A 21,094-nucleotide genomic window follows, 5' to 3' on the forward strand; every position below is an offset into this window, starting at 1 on the left:
TGCGTTCAGCTAAAGCATGGCATCTACCTCCCCTCGCTTCACATACATATTGTATATATGTATGTATGTATGTATAAAACCTATGTACATACATAAGTTTGTGTATGTATCTCAAGCCTGTATCTGTATTTTCGAATGAGTTGGATATATCGCGAGTGCTATATAACGTGTACGCTTACGCCATTACCGACGCTCGAATTTCACTTCGCTTTAGTCGAGCGTTTAAGAAATTATTCTCTTAACTTCGACCGCTTATTCAATATATTTTATTTCAAAATGCGAATACCTTCAAACGTACTTACAGTTCATACAGTACATCATGTCTCTTAAATAAACGTAAAAATAATAATAATAATTTTACTTTACAGAAAATAAATGCGAGTAATTATTTGAAATCATTAAAAATTCTGTACTAAATAAATTCAATTTAATGAGATAATTAATTAACAAACTGAAATAAATTGAAGATAAAGACGAAGGACTTAAAAGGAGTAAAAATAAAATAAAAAAAAAAAAAATAATAAATTATAAATCTCTAAGTTTAGAAAAGTACGTTGGCTCGAGGAGAATGCGCATGTATGTAGTCAGATGAACCCTCTCACTTCTTTCTTCTTGCTCTTGGGCTTGTTCTTCTCTTATTCTTATTCTTATTCTTCGGAGTGAAGGAATTTCCAAGGTGTATTCCCGAGTCCACACATGTGTACGTCACATCCTTCCAAACCAGTTTCACACGGACACGGGAGTAGTATAAAGTCGAAGCCTTTACTTCGTCCTCCTTGAGAGATCCAAAGATCTCTACACTGTACTGCTCTAGGTGTATATACTTCACTATCCTCTTCTAGATCCTCGCCTCACCCTTACCCTCATTTTTCCTTTCCACATCACCTCTGAGCCCTCGTCAGCCTACAAACTATTTTCTCTCTTTTTATCTTTCACCTCATTACTTTTTTTCATTTCTTTCTTTGTCTTTTTTTTTTTTTTTCATTTTCTTCAGCGACTGGCCCCTTTTCCCTTATATCCAACTAAACCGTCTCCTTACTCTCGTCTATTCCCATATCACGAGCGTGCCACGAGTCCTCTCTTTCTCCGGCCACAATACAAACTCCGGGTACTATTGTGCAGATCGACACGAAGTGATTTTTTAAGCCCGTGTACGTTTGTATAGCATTAAAGTCGATCTACAAGTTGAAATCCGATCGTGCGTGTTCCAAATGAACAATCAATTCGAGGCATATAATATATATTATAACGGTCCCTCTCATCTCCCGTACTTGTACTCTGATGCCTCTTCTGCAGCCTCAAACTAACTCATTATCAACTTCATCGAGTCAAAGGGGTGAAGTTTAAATTCCCTTGTTAGAAATTCAAAGTTTAATAATATATTTGTTTGAAGAACTTTGAATTAATAGTAAAGTTAACATTTATCCTGATGGTCAATCGACTCTTCTTTTTATCTCTGTAAATTAATTATTGATAAAATTGTTTCTATTTTTTCTTTTTTTAATTTAAGAAGAAATAGATAAAATTTTCAGTGGAAAACTTACCGCCAAAGCCAAAGGTGTTTGTATTTTTCCCGCGCGTCGATTGATAACATATCGGCTGTGGTTCACACAAGTCGCTTAAACAACAAACATACAATACAATACATTTATAAATATCTACATAGGCATACACACTGTAAGATAGTTTAATTGTACAAAGTGGGGAATAGAGAGCGCTAAAAAGGTCGCGAGCAGTGGTGGGGGATAAATTGTTACAGAGAGACGGATGAAGAAGTTGAGAGGAAGGAATAAAAAATATAAATAAATATATGTATGATGGTCGTGTGAATGCCACCAGTCGAGCAGTTGGTGGAAATCAGTGGCATTGACGAGAACTTGCCGCCGATGAGTATTAGCCATGCTAGTCTCAACTCTCGTATATAATATTATTATTCTCTTTTTTCATCACATTTTATCTTGCGACTCAAGATTCATTATTATATTATATTATATGTCTGTCTTTATTTTTAAGCTTAATGATTGGTCACAGTGGTTGTTGCTACCGCCTTGGCCAGAGGCTCTCTAATTGCCAGTATGATCCCTGAACTCACTGGAGATAATCATCCTCTGGATGCCACCAGTGTCTCTATCTCGTCGCTCTTAATAGTCTAAATATAATACATATTCTTCCACCTGTTTTATATTTGTCATTGCTTCTATTGTTATTTTTGTACGGCTCTGACATAATATTTTTAAATTGTGACAGCCACAAAAATTATTACAATAGTTATTTGCATTTTATTATTTTCCGAAGATATATTGAAATTAACTTTTTGGTTTCATTTGTACCAATGATAATATGTCATACATAATTTCTTTTTTTTCTATGAAAATATTAAAGATTTTTTTATACATTTAATACATACGACTAAAAACAAACTACTGGACGAAAGATTATGAAGGCCAACCAGATAATAGAAATAATGTCTCCAAATTTCAGATCAACCTGTTTGGCGCGTTTCCACTATTGAAAAATTTTATCCACCCTCGGCATCACTTTCACGACTAATAAAAATAAAAAATATAATACACACAAAAAAATGAATAAAAAAGCTGACTGCTGCGTAAGCACTATTTTTCTCAACCTTTTATATTTTATTTGTTCTTCACATAGTATCGTTGCTTTTTAAACTTTTATTACATTATTATTTTATTGTTTATGACTTTTGACAAACTTTAAAAATATCTATTTTCAAACTTCATTTTTGCTCTTCAAAACCTTGGTAACTTCTTCTTTGGTCTACCGACTTAGATTTTTAATCAGCACTGATAAAAAATTCAAGAGAAAAAATTTTGAACCAATAAAATCATTTTGATAATTTTGAATGAAGTAAAATTGTCTTTTATCAATGTACAATTCATATATTTTTCCAATATAATGAATTAATAAAACAAATATACCAAACGGCAAAATAAGCTTCTTAATTAGTAATTAATTGGAAGAACTTCCATCGTAATTCCTTAGGATAAATATACTTGAATTAATGTAATGTAGAGAAGTAATTAATTAAAGCACCTAGGGTCAATGTAATCTTGAGTCATTATGATAATGAATAACTTGAATTTTCTCGCGGGTTTATATTGCAGGATCATTATTTAATATTACAAAAAAAGTGATAAAAATTTAACAAATTCGAATTCTAATAATGATATTAGTATTTACAACACGTGTGTATGTATGCATGTATGTATGTATGTATGTATGTATGTATAAAATATGAGAGGCATAAAGTTAAGTACAAGTAAAGTAGATTGAAGATGAGACATGAGGAGCGGAATAAAAGTAGAGAATAACATTGGAGAAGAGAATAAAGCTGAAGTTGAAGCAAGACGAAGTAGAAGACGTTAGTTGGGGCTATGAGCGAATGGAATCGATGTTTTCGTTTCGGAGAACTTTGAAACGAGGGTGGGCCGAGTAGGGATGGTGAATCAGCCTGTATACTCTTTACTTGCAGTCGTCAGAACACTACTCGCCTGACGGCAGTCAAGAGAAATATATCCATGTATATATGTATAATATATAATATAAAATATATAATATATATATATATATATATATATATATATATATATATATATATATATATATATATATATATATATATATATATATATATATATATATATATATAATATAAAGAGAGCGAGCTGTATTGGAGTGATAGTATGAGCGAACTAGAGAACCTATATATATATATATTTGTATATTTATATATTTATATATACATATATATAAAAAGAGCTCCAAGTAAAGTGAACGTGTCAGACAAAGAGAATAAACGTAATACTGAGTTGTGGGGAGTTGCTATGGAAACCCCTTCTCATTCCACCCTTGGTAATTCTCCAGCTATGAGGCCGTGAGGCGAGAGTGGGAGTGGTGGCTCTGCGTGCGCACTCGCGCTATCAACTACCAACATTGTGAGCCATACGAATAGAACCGGTGTGAGCCATTTAGAGAGTATAGGACTGGTTGTGTTATTATGAGCGAGCCGAGTGGGAGTGGGATCGGTGGGAGCAGAGTGGGACGATGATCAGAGCGGGTGTGTGCGGGTGGCTCAGGGGCCAAGTACGCCAGAGAGGCGGGAGGAGTACATACCAGCTAAATAGAGGAACAGAGAGAGAATGGGGAAGGACGCTGTGCTATCAAATCAAGAACGTCGGGAACGAAGAGAAAGAGAAAGAGAGAGAGAGAGAGAGAGAGAGAGAGAGAGACAGGAGCACCAGCCTGGCAGTGCAATCAACCCGTTGTTCTCCCCGCTCTGCTGGGGTAAAACTACCCCGAGTCTGACAAGGACGCGTATATATTGCAGAGGGAGCTCCTCCCGTTCCGTTCCGTTCCATGGCGAGCTGATACGAGGTCGGTTTGGTGCCGCCGGGGGTTGGAAAAACCGACGGTTCAAAAAATAACTAAAAAACAGTATAAAGAAAAGAGAGCGCGGAATTACGAGAGATTAGATGCCGGGCCAACCGTAACGAGGCGCCGTTGGTAAAACAGTCTTATCTTTCTCGTTCTAGTCCTCTGTCTCTTTACTTTAACTCTTTGTACAGCAGTTGTCTGCTTTTTTGTTATTTTCCTTTTTCTTTAGATTTTTTTGGGCTTCTACCGAAAATTTCATTTTACTTTATCGACGCAAAAAGGTGTTTGCGCTTCTAATACAAAGATGACCCTACTTTGGGTCTAAGTCTAGAGCTGACTCAATCCTATTTTTCGTCAATAAAAATTTTATTTTAATGCCAGGACGTTTTATATGTTCAGAGGTAATACAAATAGTACTTAAAAGAAATTTAACTTTACAAAATTAAATATAATCGAGTCATTTTAGTGACGTTTGCCATTGCAGTAACCGTTGGGTAAAATTCCGGGTTAGTTATTTGGTTGCCTAACGGGGCTCAACTCGTATTAATGGTGGATTATTTTTTAGACTACTGCTCCGTTCTCATAATAATAATAATAATGATGATGATGATGATGATGATGATCAACACTAAAGACTGGATGCCCCAAATATCCTCGGGTAGAAAAAGAGAGTGTTGAGGCTGCGGGCATCGAGTTGACCTTTGAGCGAGGGTGTTGAGCATACGCGTTTTTATTTATTTATACGTACTCTCATATATTGGTTGGTTAGTTGGTTGGTGTTATGTCTCATACAAAACCGTAGTTGCTCTATTCTACTGAAACCAGTTTTCCTCAATATAATACGACTGTCAAGCATACGGGCTGAGGTATAAGGGAGAAAGAGACCACTGATGTACATAATAAGAGAAGGAGAGAGATAAAATAAAAAGGGATGAGAACGCTCGCGTAGGTTCTCTTTCTCACCACAGGCATACCGTGTTCACATACGCACAAACACATATGTTAGTCGATATATTTATGAGGTTTGAATGTGTGGCTCGGCACGCAGTGCTGCGCCACACGTCAGCTAAACTAGAAAGTTGCCCCAACCGACACCAAAGAAGCAGCGCAACACGCGCGAGGCTATGAGCCTTTCGAATCCTAACTGACATTATTTTCTACAGTTCACCATATAATAATAATAATAATAATAACAATAATCTTGTCGATATTACAAAACACTTATTATTAAATGTTCAGCTTAAAAAGTAAAAAACACAAAAAAAAAAAACTTTCTTTGGCGCTCAAAAAAAAAAAAAGAAAGAAACAGGAAATTTAATAATTAAAAAGTTTTGTAATAATTCATTTGTATTATTCAGGATACATTGTTCGATTCAAATTTCTCTTTGTCTTAGTAATTACGAGTACAATAAAAATAGGAAGTAAGTTTGAAGAAATAGAAGGGAGTGAATTGAATACTTGAATTTAATATCGCGGTCAATTTCAAATCCTAGATCCTCTTAATATTTTAAATTGTTAGAAGACATATAAGCAGTAGGTGGGTTGCTTTATTTATGGACAATATTGAGCAAAAGGTAATAGAAGTAATAGTAGGGACAAGGAAAGGTAAAAATTTAGGACACCGTGAATGATAAATCTGATTAGGGCGTTAACTGGAATCACCCTGGTCTAGGCCAGTGTCGTGGTGACAATCCCATTCTCAACTGATGTTCTGAGCAAGTAGAAAGTCTCATGAGGCATTTCTGATGGACAGTTGACGTTAAGCGGAGTTGAGAGCGTGGGTATCAGCACGGAACCAACGTTACAACGCATCGGTGCTCGGTTGCCACATTTCGAGGCCTCTTGCTCAGCCCTCTCGCTCTTCCTCCGCGAGTTCTCAGTACGCAGTTGCCAGTTCTCACTGGCGGGAAATAACGTTTCGAAAAATTCTTCTTTATCAACCAACCAGACCAACTAAAATCCATCAGTCTAATTGATCCATATGTAATTACGTAACATGGTCATTGGATTTCTTCATGCTGTAGGATGTTTAAAAAATATGATCCACCTCTCGGGTGAAAAATCCCAAGAAATTTCTAAAACGGCAAACAGTTTTGAAAGTTTATAGTTGATACTTATATTTTAAGGAGATTAATATAGCATGAACTTATAAATAGACGAGACCACCGTCACTGTGGAAATAGTTACTCAAAATATGCGTCTTCGTGTGCTTTCGGGTTGGGTTTTAGTTACGGCGACATAATATATATGATGATTTTCTGGTGCTCCCGAGACCAAAGAAGAAGGAAGGTGTACAGTTTTAGACTACGGACTGGCGCGTCGGCGTCGAGTTAAAAATAACAGTACAACCGATCAACCAGTCGTTGCCGTTGGTACTCTTTGCTACACTGTGCTGGTAAATGCTGCTGTCTGTGGGCGTTATATTATAATCACAACAAAAAGTGTCATGCTACTTATTTTCATATCATTAATTACCCCAACTTACACCTTTTAATCTTAGATTCGCCACCTAGTTTACCATTTATCGTTATATTTTATCACTTATATCTATTTTGGTCTCCTATCTCATTCTAGAGCACAGAGACAATGTAATTACCAACAAGTTGAGTATTCTTTGTCAGACGTATTGTACTTAAACCAGCTGACTGGCATGTCGCTTTCGCGGATCCTCTTACCTGTTGTTTTATTTTCTTATTTATTGGTCCGCAGCATTTATATTATTATATATTATAGATATAATGCTTGGAGGCGGTCTTTGGTCTTTGGTCATCGCAAAGTCTGCTAATACAAGTACATATTTTGACTCGTCATGACAAAGTCGATACAGCCTTGGAAGAAACACTTGTCTGGTTTATGTATTTTGACCGGGAGTAGGATAAAAGAGCGCAATTATGATACGCGAGACAGTGTGTACCATGAATTATATGTACACATAAATTGAGCTCGCGATTTTTCATCCACATTACGGCGAAATTTTGCTCGAATAACTTTCACGAACACCGCATAACCTTGACGAGTATAAAACCCGTGGATAATTTTATTTTTACACATATGTAAATCATATGTGGGTATATGTAACACAAATGCCAATAATATCCTGTAAATATTTATCCAAATTCGATTATAAACTTGAACTAATTGACGCGTCTTGAATAAAAATCAAAAACGATTAAATTGAGTGGAAAATAAAAATAAAGATTAAAATTTCAATAGCAAACAATACAGGACAAATTCAAATGGGACAATTGAGTGCATTATCCTTTGTCTGGTCGGATCTTCCGATTTATATTAAAATAAGTCACGTGCAATAATCTGAAAGGTTTGTTGAGATCTGCCACAAGCAGAATTGTCCAAGAAGTGTAAAGAAAAAAAAGCTAAAGATCCCAATGATCTTGTTTAACTTTAAAGAGGTTACGGCTGCTCTCCTTGGATATAGTAAATCTAAAACACATCGCTAGTTACTGGTTACTGGTTACTAGATACTAGTTACTAGTTACTAGTTATATACCGGTATAGATAATTTAGGATGTACGGTATCATTTATTACAGCTCTGTAGTGTGCAAGCCGCCGACGTCAGAAGAGTACATCGCAGTCATTTCCCACCTCTCCTTTTTCCACTTGGTCACGAGCCTGTATTATTATTGCGGGATGAGTTTTACATAGAATCAAAGTGCAAATATGTTTCACGGATCCCATACTAACAGCGTTAACTATTCTCTCCACTCATATCAAAGTATAATATTAAATAATGTGATACCAGGCTACTGCTTCTTGTATCTTGTCCTCAAATCCACAGAGGTCATTGAATCCCATTCAGTAACGCACCTGTATCGTCCAGGCATTATATTTATATCCTTCTACGCCCTTTATCTTCTCTTTTCGCTATATATCTTCACAGTTCCAGAAGCTAGAGACGGTATAACAGCCGGACAGGATGAAAATGATTATAACCTGGTGGCTTGTAGCATAGAGTGTGGAGCCGCGGCTGGATATTATATAGCTGGAATATGCTACGATACAAGGTACCATGAGATATTGCATTCTCTTTTCTTATATATAGCCGGCAACAACCAACAAACACTATAGCCACACCTTTCACCGATACAACACCCGGAGCAACCTAATATAAGTATGAGGTTGAGCTAGTATAGTGAGCTAGTGAGCTTGCCATCGGCAATTGCTAGAGAGTGCCAGAGAGTACCATAACAGCCTCTTTCTGTCTCTTTACCAGTCAACTGATATGATGTTGATGCTGTTGCGAAAAAGAGCTGGTGAGCTGTCTGATGATTGTTAAATTCTAGCTCTTTACTCATACTCATCCTCACAATCGGCTAACAGTAAACTCTCCCACGTTCTCTACTTCTATCTTAGAATCTACTTTGGTGAAGGACTCGCTATAAAACAGTCAAGAGTCTTTGCTTAACTCGACCAAGTCACCCAGGATTTGGGTTTTGTGCTTTGGAGATTTTAAAGGCGGAAGTTCTGTATCTGGATCTGTAAACTGGTTTGGCAGCTATACCCCTAGTCAGGTACCCAAGCTCATGAGACATAAGGAAAACCAGTGTGATAGACTAGCACCGAGGTACCAACTTATGTTGAGATTCAAAGTTGAGTTTAAGTAAATGCCAAATACAAGTTCCTCCGTCGCTTCGACGACTTGGACAAAAGAGTCCGACAGCCGTTCCGACCCTTCGTCGGGTATGAAAGGCTCTGGCAACCCTCCTTCATACGGGGGTACCGATGGGGTCTTTACCCTAAATATAACAATGCTTCTCTGCTTCCCCAAAGCTAAAGAGAGCTCAGGCATCACTATTGCTGGCTGCTGCTGCTGTTGTTCTGCCTCTCTCACATCAGTCCCTCGTTCGTGTTCTAGCCTGCTTGCCCATGTGCCCTAAGCTTTTCTATGAGATCCCTTGGGTCCCTTTCGTCCCTTCACTGCTACTTCTCAGTAATACGGTATTGTTGATTTTTTAATTTCAAAAAAAATTTTTTCTATTTCCTTCTTTATTTATTTATTTTAGAGATTTTTTTTTTTCTAATTTTAGAATTTAAATATTAAAAAAAATTTTTTTTGAATATCTACTTGAATTTATTTTTATTTTAAATATTTATTAATAATTTTTATAAATTTAAAGTGACAAAAATTAATTTTTTCGGTCAAAATTTTATTTGGCCTTAATCTTCTTGATTGGATTCTGTTGCAATTAATGCGAGACAAAAGTAAAAATAATTTGTTTGTTTTTCTGCGACTATAAAGGACCCGAGAAATACGAGGTAATTTATTTTTTGAATATTTCAAAAGATTCTCCGGCTGTAAATAAAAGTGTAATCCAAAATTCCATTGGACTAAGCTTAACACAATTTCCCCCTAGAATAAGAATAAAAGGAGAGTCACTGAGCCATGGGTCAGCTGAATATAAGTATAAGTTTGAGTATTCTTATTCTTATACTTACTTATACAGCAGAGGATACGCGTCATATATATTCGGGCCTAAAAGTGTCTGACCCTCGTCAAAAATTTTTACCGGGGTCGGTGAGACCGACACAAATTTTCTTTACCTGAAAAAGGTCTCAGGTAAAACTCAGGTATTATAATAGACCCCACAAAAGCATCAAGCATTCTTCGGATCCAGACATTCTCCTCTATTTCTATTCTACTTACTATACACTCTAATAATAATAATAATAATAATAATAATAATAAAAATACATACAATAGATAGATAGAATACTGTCCTAAAGAATTACTCTAAAAAAAAAACTTTAAAATTTATATCAATTACATGCATAATTTTTCGTCACCTCTAAATTAATTTCAAATCAACTTTTCTCCCTCTAGAAATAAAATCAAAGGTAATAAATTTTCTTTTTCTCACTTTTCTCTTCCGCCAATATCGGTATAAAGTTTGTTCTCACTTTTTCCATCTCACTAAAACATAAACAACTAAATAAATAAATATTGATAAAAGAACAGATAAAATAAAGCTCTAATTATTATTATTATTATTATTATTATTATTATTATTATTATTATTATAAAATCTTATGAATTTGATGTTTTCTGTTAGTGTCGTAATGCACACAAAAGCTCTTTGGTGACATAAAGCTGTAAACTTTTGGCTCTCAGATATCACAACAAGATTGTAAGTGCATTATGTTTACCGCGCAATGTCTTCCTTATGTTTTACCCGACTATACTCACTTTATTTTAATGACACTGCTCCTAAATTTGTACTTTTCTTCTTTTTTTCTTTTGCTTTATATTCAAGTCAGAAAAAATGATATGCCTACTCTATTACAAACTAGCAACCTAATACACTAAAGAAAAAGATAAAAGCGATAAATATACAAACAGATTACCTTATTGTGTACTTAGCACCACTAAGATTATTAGAAACCTCAATAAATTCAGTAAGTCGTCAGTTTCGACTTACAGTAACAGGTTCTTTGCTTTTATAATACGTACTTATATATTTATATTGTCTGTTATTGTTATTATACATCCATCGCCATTCTTGTTCTCCTTTTTTTGTCCATTTTCTCTCATCGTACTCCTTGCAAACACACCTTTTCATTGTCCCAAAGCCATACAGTTCCGGCTTTATGGTTCCTCGACTAGGTCACCCAGCAATAGTGATAGCAGTAGCAATACATATATATATAACATACTAGTTTCATGCAGAAAAAGGGGTGAAAATATCAACAAGGGGGTTGAGCCTGCAGCCCCTTAGTTTAGATCCATCTAGCTCGCCAAAAATCGCATTTCATCTCTATCTGAGCGGGAGACTTTCAATTTGGAGATCCAAAGGAAAATAAGGATAATGTATAATGGGACATATAGATGTCTAATTAAATAAAAGCATGATAGATTTGAGTATGAGGGTTGAGCAGTACTTAGTACAGAACAAGATAGTAAGATATATATGTATATATTTATACATCATATATATATATATATATATATATTAGAAGAGCAAGAGAACATTGAGTCCCCTTGTCTCCCACGCGTTAGACTGCCCGGTCGTTCTTGCCTACCATATGGCCTTTTTTCCTTCACCCTTATGTTACTCTTCTCTACCTTGCTCTTCATTCTCTTCAGTGCATGCAGCCTACACATATATATCCACATACACATATAGATACATATGTATTTATACCCTGATGACTCTTCCTGTCAGATGACGAGGGCGCGAATTACTCACCGCACACGTGCATTCTTGTATGCATTCCGGCAGCCACGCGAAAATCCGGCTGCAACTAAAACTTTCCCTTTCCCTTTGCATTTACATTTTGCTTGTAAATTGTTATTTCGCTCTTGCACTTAATATTTTTACATTATTAGCATCTTAAATCAAGTAAAATAATTATACCCAAACCCAACAAAGAAATAAGATACCTACTATGGAGATTAAAAATTAATTTTATAATAAAATAAAGTACAAAAGAAATTCTTTTTTCTTCTATTTCTTCTGTTGCTCTCTGGACAGATATATTGTAGTTGAGAGTCCCTGAGTTAGGGAGAATACAATCCCTCGTAGAAATTTCCTTTATTCATCCCCTAATGCAACTTACCCGCGTGCAGGCCATCACCAATGTCTACCGTCATACATACAATATATATATGGGGTAGCCAATTTATCCCCTCTGTTAATGGTTTATTCTGTATGTGTGACTGTGACTGAACCCCTCTGTTACTCTACGCGTACTTTAGTACCTCCGTATTAGATATATATATATATATATATATATATATATATATATATATATACGCATATATAAATGTGGAGGAGGCAAACGAAACGAGTGAATGGGTTAGCTGTCATCTCGATTCATTGGGGATTACGTTACGTTTTACGTTGACACAAAGGTGCATTCTAGACAAATCCACCGTATAACGTAACATATAATTTAATATACTATTACTATTACTATTAAATAGTTCAGAATCAGAGCTTAGGTATTTGGGCTCTACTCTGCAAGCAAGCGAAGAAAAAAAAAAAAAAAGCAAACCCACCAACGCAGTTAATTTTTCGTTGTTGAATGAGAAATTTTGTCCGTAAGAAAGACTGACATGACAGTAAGTAGCTTGCAAATTGTTTAAACTAAACGGAAACGTTACATTACAGAGCTGGCTAGTCTAGGACACTGATCGTTATCATTATCTCTGCAACGAATTACATGTACCAACCTAAAGTAACGTAAGCACCAGAAATATTTAGATGATAAACAGTCTGTCATAAATTTTACATTTATAATAATTATAATAAAAATATCCAGTAGGATTCGCAGATGGTGATGTCTCGGTTTCGTTTAAACTCGTAGAGTTTCAAACTGAAGCCAAGTCCTTGAAACGGTTGTCGTGTTGCTTAGCAATCTTATCCGCGAGGTGTTGATAGCGCTCGCGGTTCGCGTGCTCAATCTTTAGACTTTAGACCTAGCCGTCAATGTGCTAAACTAAAACTCATCGCTCAACGTAAACTCTTGATCAATTATTAGGATATCAATATCAATGTCAATATTTACAAACACGACAATACACTCTAATTATCAATCATCAAAAGTAGCCACTCTTTTATCATCAAAATTTCTATAAATTTTTGAGACAATATTTAGTACACTAAGTATTTCTTGTTTTTAAATTGTGTAAATGATATTTAACTTAAAGTGTGAGTAGTCATGTAAGTGAACACGCATACGTACACATATCTCACAGTTTCTCTCTTGTTCTCTCTCGTCTCCTTTCGAAAATAATACTCAGCCGGTTGACGTCATGCCTGGTATGAGTGAGGCTCTGTTGCGCACTCAACGTCGTTGTAGTCCGTCACTGGAGCCTACACAATGACTCGAGGATGATAATGATAACTTAAATTATTTTGTATTTATATATTTATATTACATATTAGATATTTTATTTAAATATTTACAACCATTCACGTAAAATCATCGATAAAACTTTTATTTTCCTAAAATGAAGAGCCCCCAAAAGCAAACGGTGACATAAATGGTCGCATTAAAATGAAATAAATCGCTCAGCTGGTATTCCTGTTGATGATTCTTCTTTGATCACGTCTTCACAACAACTGTCTGCGTCTGATATCAAATTAACTTAAACGACGTGACACTAAACTTTTGTACACAGCAAATGATCGTAAGCGCCAGTACAGAAAACTATTGTGCATCAGGGTCACATTAAACACCCGGAAGCATTGAGGGTCGGCATAGACAGTTGTCTCAAGGACTCATTGTTTTTAGACATGGGATTTACTCCCTATCACAATTATTGGTTTTCTTATCCAAAAAGACCTCATTCTTGAATCATTTAATTAACTAACTCAAATTTTGACTAGAAGCGCTCAGCAAATTTCATCAATTTGTTGAGAATTTTTAAGGCTGTAGACTTATCTGAATTTTGGTCAAAATTTTAGCAAACAAATAAAAAATATTATTCAAAAATTCAAATGAATAATCCTGCGTGTTCGCATAAATCTTTTTGATTGATAAATATCAAGAAAAAAATACCGACCTTAGGAAATATGGCAATAAAAAAAATATGAGGGCAGTTTTGGTAATAAAATAAAATCGTGTATATTTATTTGGTCAGGGTATAACGTGTATACCTAAAGTAGGAAGAACCTCAGTAGAAGACATATAATAGTAAAATGGCTAAAAGGTCCTTTTCCTTGACTTTGATTTATGATTGCATGGAGGCGTGTGCATTTGTAGCAGCAACACAACTAATCCGTTACGCTGACCCTAGATTTTCACGATTCAACAAGTGCTTACGTCGGGGTATTATCGGTTGTTAAATATCTGGCACAACTTTTTCAAGTTAAAGTATATGTCTCTGATGGAATTTAAATCTAATCCCTTTTTCAATTGTGATAAAATTATTCAAATGATTGTATAAATTCATTTCGGAATCGAGCCAAAAAATATTATTGTTTTATTTATTTATTTTTATTTTATAATAATTATTAATTTACAAGTTAAAACTGGAGGTTTAACGTATATTGTCTGTCTATTTATAATCGTATTGTTTACAAATAAGTGGAAAATAGTAGTTACATGTCTGGTGGATTATTATTTAGTCATGATAACTTGTATATCAGCATATAGGTAGTCCACGTGGGATGATATTGTCAATACTTTTTACTTCAGAATAAAGGTACTCTCAGTTCCATCTCGCGGTGATTCGTTCAACTTTCATACAGTGGCTCTCAATATTGCATTATCGTTGGGGCATTTATATATACATCTATGTATGTACACGTACTGTCTCTTTGTCCACGCTTTCAAATTCCCCGCGAGTTGTGTGTATTGTGTGAGTGTGTCGAAAGTGGGAGGTAATCATCTTACTTTCTCTCACTGTGGAGGTGGGTTTCTCGGCACCGTGAGACTGTCATTTTTACTACACATTTATTATTATTATTCTTATTATTTACTATAATAATATTTTCGGTTACGTTAAAATTGAAAAAATTCAAAAATTAAGGGTCGTGTAGCAAAAAAAAGAGATCAACATTTTCCAAAGTCTAAGAATCTGGTTGATACCCGCATCATAATGGTTAATTAAATTCATGGTCATGACTAACACCCTCTGTATTTTTACTCCCAGACAATTTCTCTTCCCCATGTAGATAGATATATACATATATACTTACACATATAAAACGACATAGCATACTGGTAACTATTCCGAAGATGACTTGATTCAAAGCCAGGAAGGGGAGCCTGACGTCATTATCTTGGTACGTTCTCGCAAACGAGCCAATGATCTGAGTCACCGTTTTCGAGCCGCCTTCTGTCTTTTTACTCGAGTTTATAAATCAAATTGACTTGAATTGGACAAAAACACACCCTTATACTCACCATCACATTATTACACTGTAGTAGAAATATTACTTGTACTTTTGAAGATCTGTAAAAAAATTTGTAATCAAGCTAATTTTCATAGGTGGTCTAATATAGTCATCAAAAAAATAATTTATCATCTAATTTAAGCTTCTTAGAGGAGTCAAAAAGATAATTTTTATTTTAGAACTTTCTTCGCTCAGCGATCAAACGCCCTCTGTTGGAGATTTTCAACAATAATATTTTTGGTTCAAGAATTTTTCTTTTTTATCAAATTAATTTTTAAACTAATCAATCAATTCTAAGAATCAAAGTTTACATAACATAAATCGGTATCAAATCGATAAATCTTTCCCCAATAATAATTAACTCCTCAAATAAAAACTTCCAATGATAACTGTAACTAATTATCTACGTATCTTTCTGATTACAGAGTTGTGCAATGATGGGTCTGCAGGCCACGGCAGGAAAACGTAAACTGGAGGGAGGTGTGGGCTGCATGGAGTTCGACATGGACATGGGCGAGAGCCCGTCGAAGTTAGGAAGAGTAGAGGGTAGTTGGTGGGCGATGGAAGACAGCTACACGCCGCCACTGAATCAATCCTCGTCTTACTACGAAATGGAAGTGAGCTCGCCTTGCCTCCAGGGTAATCCTTGTCAGCCAACGGGGAACCTGCCTCCAGCAGGGCCCCAGCTTCACCATCCGCCCCAACACTACTACCACCAGCGCAGCAGTCCCCCAGGAGGGAACGGCGGGTACAACCAATTATCAAGGCCCCAGCCGCAATGGGGCGCGCCCCATCACTACGAGCCCCCGACGATACGAAGGGAAGAGAACGGAAAGAGTTACCTGGAGCTGGGCTCGAGCTACCGCGCCAACGAGAGATGCTGCGAGGGCTCGAGAACCAGCTGGTGCCGGCGGGGAAGAGCCTGCTACCGGCAGCGCAGGCTAGCCGTCCTGAACATCTCGATGTGCAAACTAGCGAGGTATCGTCAGTTCCCGGACCCGAGTCTGCACCGGTCCGTCTTGATCTGCAACACCCTGAGGCACCTGGAGAGAGAGATGGAGAGAGACCGGAGTCCACCCCCGATGGAGCCGGTGATCCCGGCCCCGATGGCCCAACTCCAGCATCCTGAGCAGGGCAGACTGACGCCCTTCCCGATGCCCCCAACGGCCTCCAATGAAACTGACGTTGACTCCGGGATCGGTGACAGCGACGACAGTCGGTCCATCAATTGGGGCAGCGTCTTGTCCCTGTCCAGCCAGTCGCCCCTGGACCCCCTCAACAACAACGAGCTCCTGGACGTCGACATTGGACCTGAAATAGACCTGGATTTTATGCCGGGCTGGAAACTTACGCCCCTTTCGGCGGACGACATCCTCAGGAGTACAAATGTCCAAGATCACCACCTAAACACGACAAATAACACCAGTAGTACTATTAATAATAATAATAATAATAATAATAATAATAATAATAATAATAATAATAATAGTAGCAATAATAATAATCATATTATAACGAGTAACAACAGTTGTAATAGCAGTAGTACGCACGAATCGTTGATGTGTGTTGGTTCATAGCCCCCAATACTCGCGTCGTTGAGCCATCTCATCGACTTTTACCCTCTCTCGCCACAGGGCAAATAGGTGCCCCTTTAGTGGCCTTCTAAATGACGATACGACGCAGCGACGTATTACAACGGGATGACCCCGGTGTTGTTACGTAGACGCTGGTCAGTGCATTTACCAATAATGTGCTCGTCGTTTGATTATTTTAAACTGTATAAATAAATAAATAAATAAATATGGCTCGTGTCAATTACACTCCACTCGACTATCATCACTTCCTCGTTGATTGTTGCGGATTTAAATTTGCGTCGGCGGTCTTAATGGACTATTTCAATCAGAAGATTATGGTCAAGAAAAAGAAAGAGATTCGCAATCGCAAATGCAACGTCAACTTATCATCGGATCAGCGACTTAATAATCACGGATGGACGCTCAATATCAACTGCGGATAATGCTAATAATTAGAAAAAAAAAATAAAACAACAGCAACAATTAATTCATAAACGATGATACGAATTTCGCGCCATCTGCATCATTATTATAATTATATTTTTGAATTTTCAACGGTAAGGTACCCGGGCCGGCGATAATTGTTCAACTTAAATGTAATTATTAATGATAATAGTTATTGATTATAATAATGATGATGATTATTATTATTAAAAGGATTGTCAAAGATTTTGTTATTGTTTGTAACGATGTTTCAGCAAATAACTTTGACAGTAAATTATTTTCCACAGCTTTCTACCAGATTATAATATTATACATTGTATATTTAATGTAATGTATTGATAATAATGAAAATGATTTTTAAAAATTATTGTAATTATAAATTTATCGCCTGCCTAGCCGACCAACGTTGAGAGTTTATAAATATTTAAAAAAAAAAAAAAAAAAAAAAAAAAAAGGACGTCCCTCTATTATTCCGTTAAATGCGTGCCTCGGAGTGACGTTCTCCAGCGGCACTAGTGTCGTTGCTTAGGCCCACGGATCGTGCCCAACATTGTCACACATTAACTGTACAAATATATTGTATATGCATAAAAAATTAACATCAACATCTAAAATATATATATATATATATATATATATATATATATATATATATATATATATATATATATATATATATATATATATGATTATGTGTAAATATATATTTGGTGCTAGGACACCAGATCCTGGTGCTTTTGCATTCTCGTTCGTTTCATCTCATTATTATTATTATTATTATTATTATTATTATTATTATTATTATATAAAATAATAATTATATTTGTCATCATAATTGCACAAGAAAATAATAAAATGTTAACAAGAGCATTTTTATCATTGTCGATGATATTGCCGTCACCAATCGCGTTTATACTGTCAAAAGTACCTGGATTATTAATTGAATAATTAGGTAGAATTTTTAAGGCTTACCACTACTCATGACGAAGTCATGCCCGCCAGTGCGCCAATGATCTCTCATAGTAGCTTATCTACATTATTAAAATGTTTTAAAATAATAATAATAATATTGATAATATTAATAATAAATAATAATATATGAGCGGCTTCCTTGTGTGAGTGTGTGAGTGGCCTCTAAGAATTTTTGAGTACGAATTGTTGGACACTGAGACGTTGATTTATACTGTGTCCATATTTCCATTGCAACGATTGATTAAATTTTCATATTATTATTATTGTTATTATTAATATTAATATTATTGTAATAATTATTGTGTTTTCTCGTACATTATTTCCATAATAAGTGCAGCTATTACTTAAATTAAGAAAATAATTTTATTATGTGACAGATTAAAAAAAAATGAAACAAAAGATTACTTACTTAAAAATAATAAAAAGAAGACAACCTCAATAATACTCAGTACAATGTTTATGATCTACGATAAAGTACTCCATTGATATATAAATTAATAATAATGATAATCATAATAATAACGATAAATGGCACAAAATTAATGGATCATTGAAATATTATAGTTAAATTGATTTTTATATAATTTATTTTTTCATAATATGACGATAATGATGATATTGTAGTAAAATAAATCAATATAAAATTTATTTGTTAATTAATGAATAATTATTGAAGCAATATTAAGTTTAAATAAAAGTAATAATTTTCTAATGTATTAGACGTTAAATGATCCAATATTAATAAAGGTATGTGTAATAATATTATTATAAATGGGTTGTTTTCTCTTGATTTTAAAATATGAGATTATAATTATTATTTTATTTTAAAACAGTGAATCGGGTAAGCGCAATTTTGTGTCTAAATTATTTTAATTTGTCTTAATTGTATTTATTATTTTATTTTTTATTTATAAAATTAAAAATTTATTTGTTTATATAAAAGCGAGTGCTCGATTCATAAAACAAAATCAGGAAATAACGATTTTATTTTATTGAAACAAATAAAACAGCGGCAATAGAATAAATTATGTTTAGATTATAAATAAATAAATTAATAATTACAGCTGACAAAACGTATTGAGAGACGGAAATTTACCGATAATGATAATTGATATGATGATGATGATGATGATGCAGCGATCGTTTTGAGAAATATATAATTAATTATTCGGCACAAAAATGAAATTTATAAAATTTGTATTTGAGTGGTAGGCTTAAAACAACCGATTGATTGATTGATCGATTGGTTATTAATTAATTAATAAATTAATTAATTAACGAGCGTGTAAACGCGATTGGACGAGGATGCGATGTAAGAGTGGGCTATGCACGTCATAGTGTATGTTGTTGTATCTTCACAATAATGGAATATATATATATATATATATATATATATATATATATATATATATATATATATATATATATATATATGTATACATATATATATATACATATGTATACATATATAAATGTTTAAAAAATGTATGAATATGCATATATACGTATTCAGTGACTATACAAATTGTAAATAGTATAAATATTACACAAGAGTTAGATTTAAGAAGCGAGAATAAATTGGTATAAAATAAATAAAATATACATAAGATATTATATATATTATATATACTATATATGAGAAGAAGTATATATATAAGATTATTATATATATTTACCTTTGTAAGTGATACAAAGCGTTTATTAGGGCTTGCTTTATTAACGAATAAAAGTATATAAATATCTATACTTATTGATTTGTATAAATATATTATATATATAATTAAATTTTCGGAAAATTAAAATTCAATTTTTAAATTATTTTCATTTGAATAATAAAAATCGTGTCAACTGATCTATTTCTACATATTTATCTTCCAGGATTTGTAATGTTTTTTTTTTTTTAATTTTATATTTTAAAAATGCGCAAATTTCGCGCTGGCCGTGAATTTTTTAGCGCGACTTAGTTTTTGATAAAATTTTAGTTACACGATTAATATTCAAAAGAATTCAAAATTATTTATTTATTATTGAGAATTATATAATTATTTTTTTTTCATAATTGCAATTGGATATTTTTTTTTTTTTTTTTTTCAATTTTAGCTTACAGAAATTGTTGAATATTGTTTGATTAAAAAATATAAAATAAAATTTGTAAATAAAGCAAGTCTGAGCAACGCCTCGGGAAACTTAGGGCAGGAAAGACAACATGTGTACATTGTAAATAGTAGTGCAGAAAAGATATGAAGGTTTTCAGAAAGACAGAGAGTTAAAGTTGCATCGAAAATTTACGCCATTATACTCGAAGCCGAGGGACGCGGAAGAAGGATGGATATATATTATTATTTTTTTTTAATAATAATAATTATTATTACTTTCATTACTTTTGTAATTTTATAGAAAAATTTTATTTATTTCTTTCAAATGCTTGAATTGATTTGACAGTAATAATTTTTTTATCGCTTTTATTTATTACAAAAAGATATGATTTTTCAATAGAATTTAATGCTGTCTCAAAAAAAAAAAAAGAAAAAAACAAAAATTAAAATTAAATTTTTAAAAAATAACCGTCATGTGATTGTCCCAAAAAAGCTTCGAGTCTTGGCGTAATCTTTTTAATAGAAAATTAGAAAACAAATGAAAATAAAAAATATATGATGCACGTTATACCTCTAAAGGGCGTACTGATCACTCGATCTTTCATCGTTCTTTACAACTGCGTCGAAAATAAATCAACAAATATAAATTATCAAAATTACAAACATTGGTCTCTAAATTAAAAAAAAAAAAATAAATAAATAAATAAATAAAATTATATAAATAATTAAGAAAAAAATTGAAATTCTAAT

The 21,094-nt window shown here is 34.0% G+C and overlaps 1 protein-coding gene and 2 long non-coding RNA genes across 5 annotated transcripts in view; 1 reads left to right on the plus strand and 2 right to left on the minus strand.

Moving 5' to 3' along the window:
• Tara (SERTA domain-containing protein 2 taranis) overlaps positions 1–21,044 on the plus strand; it is a 49,127-nt gene extending 28,083 nt beyond the window's left edge. For 2 of the 3 annotated variants that reach the window (XM_074249468.1, XM_074249467.1), the window contains exon 2: positions 15,684–21,044. In XM_074249468.1, coding sequence (XP_074105569.1) covers positions 15,693–16,835 — 1,143 coding nt within the window. In that variant the 5' untranslated portion in view covers positions 15,684–15,692 and the 3' untranslated portion in view covers positions 16,836–21,044. Of the gene's footprint in view, positions 1–14,661; positions 14,773–15,683 lie in introns of those variants that run through there. The other variant, XM_074249469.1, reaches the window with a different exon arrangement.
• LOC141530957 (uncharacterized) lies at positions 8,863–11,836 on the minus strand. The gene is made up of 3 exons (XR_012479835.1): positions 10,602–11,836; positions 9,854–9,958; positions 8,863–9,767 (listed from the first exon to the last, which is right to left on the minus strand). It is a non-coding gene; the product is annotated as an uncharacterized LOC141530957 (long non-coding RNA).
• On the minus strand, positions 14,333–15,657 carry LOC141531574 (uncharacterized). The gene is made up of 2 exons (XR_012479956.1): positions 15,061–15,657; positions 14,333–14,807 (listed from the first exon to the last, which is right to left on the minus strand). It is a non-coding gene; the product is annotated as an uncharacterized LOC141531574 (long non-coding RNA).
• Positions 21,045–21,094: the final 50 nt, after the last annotated feature.

The sequence above is a fragment of the Cotesia typhae genome, unplaced genomic scaffold (assembly GCF_013202065.1).
Source record: "Cotesia typhae breed Kobodo isofemale line unplaced genomic scaffold, CoteBio_Ctyphae contig_5, whole genome shotgun sequence".
Taxonomy (NCBI): Eukaryota; Metazoa; Arthropoda; class Insecta; order Hymenoptera; family Braconidae; genus Cotesia; species Cotesia typhae.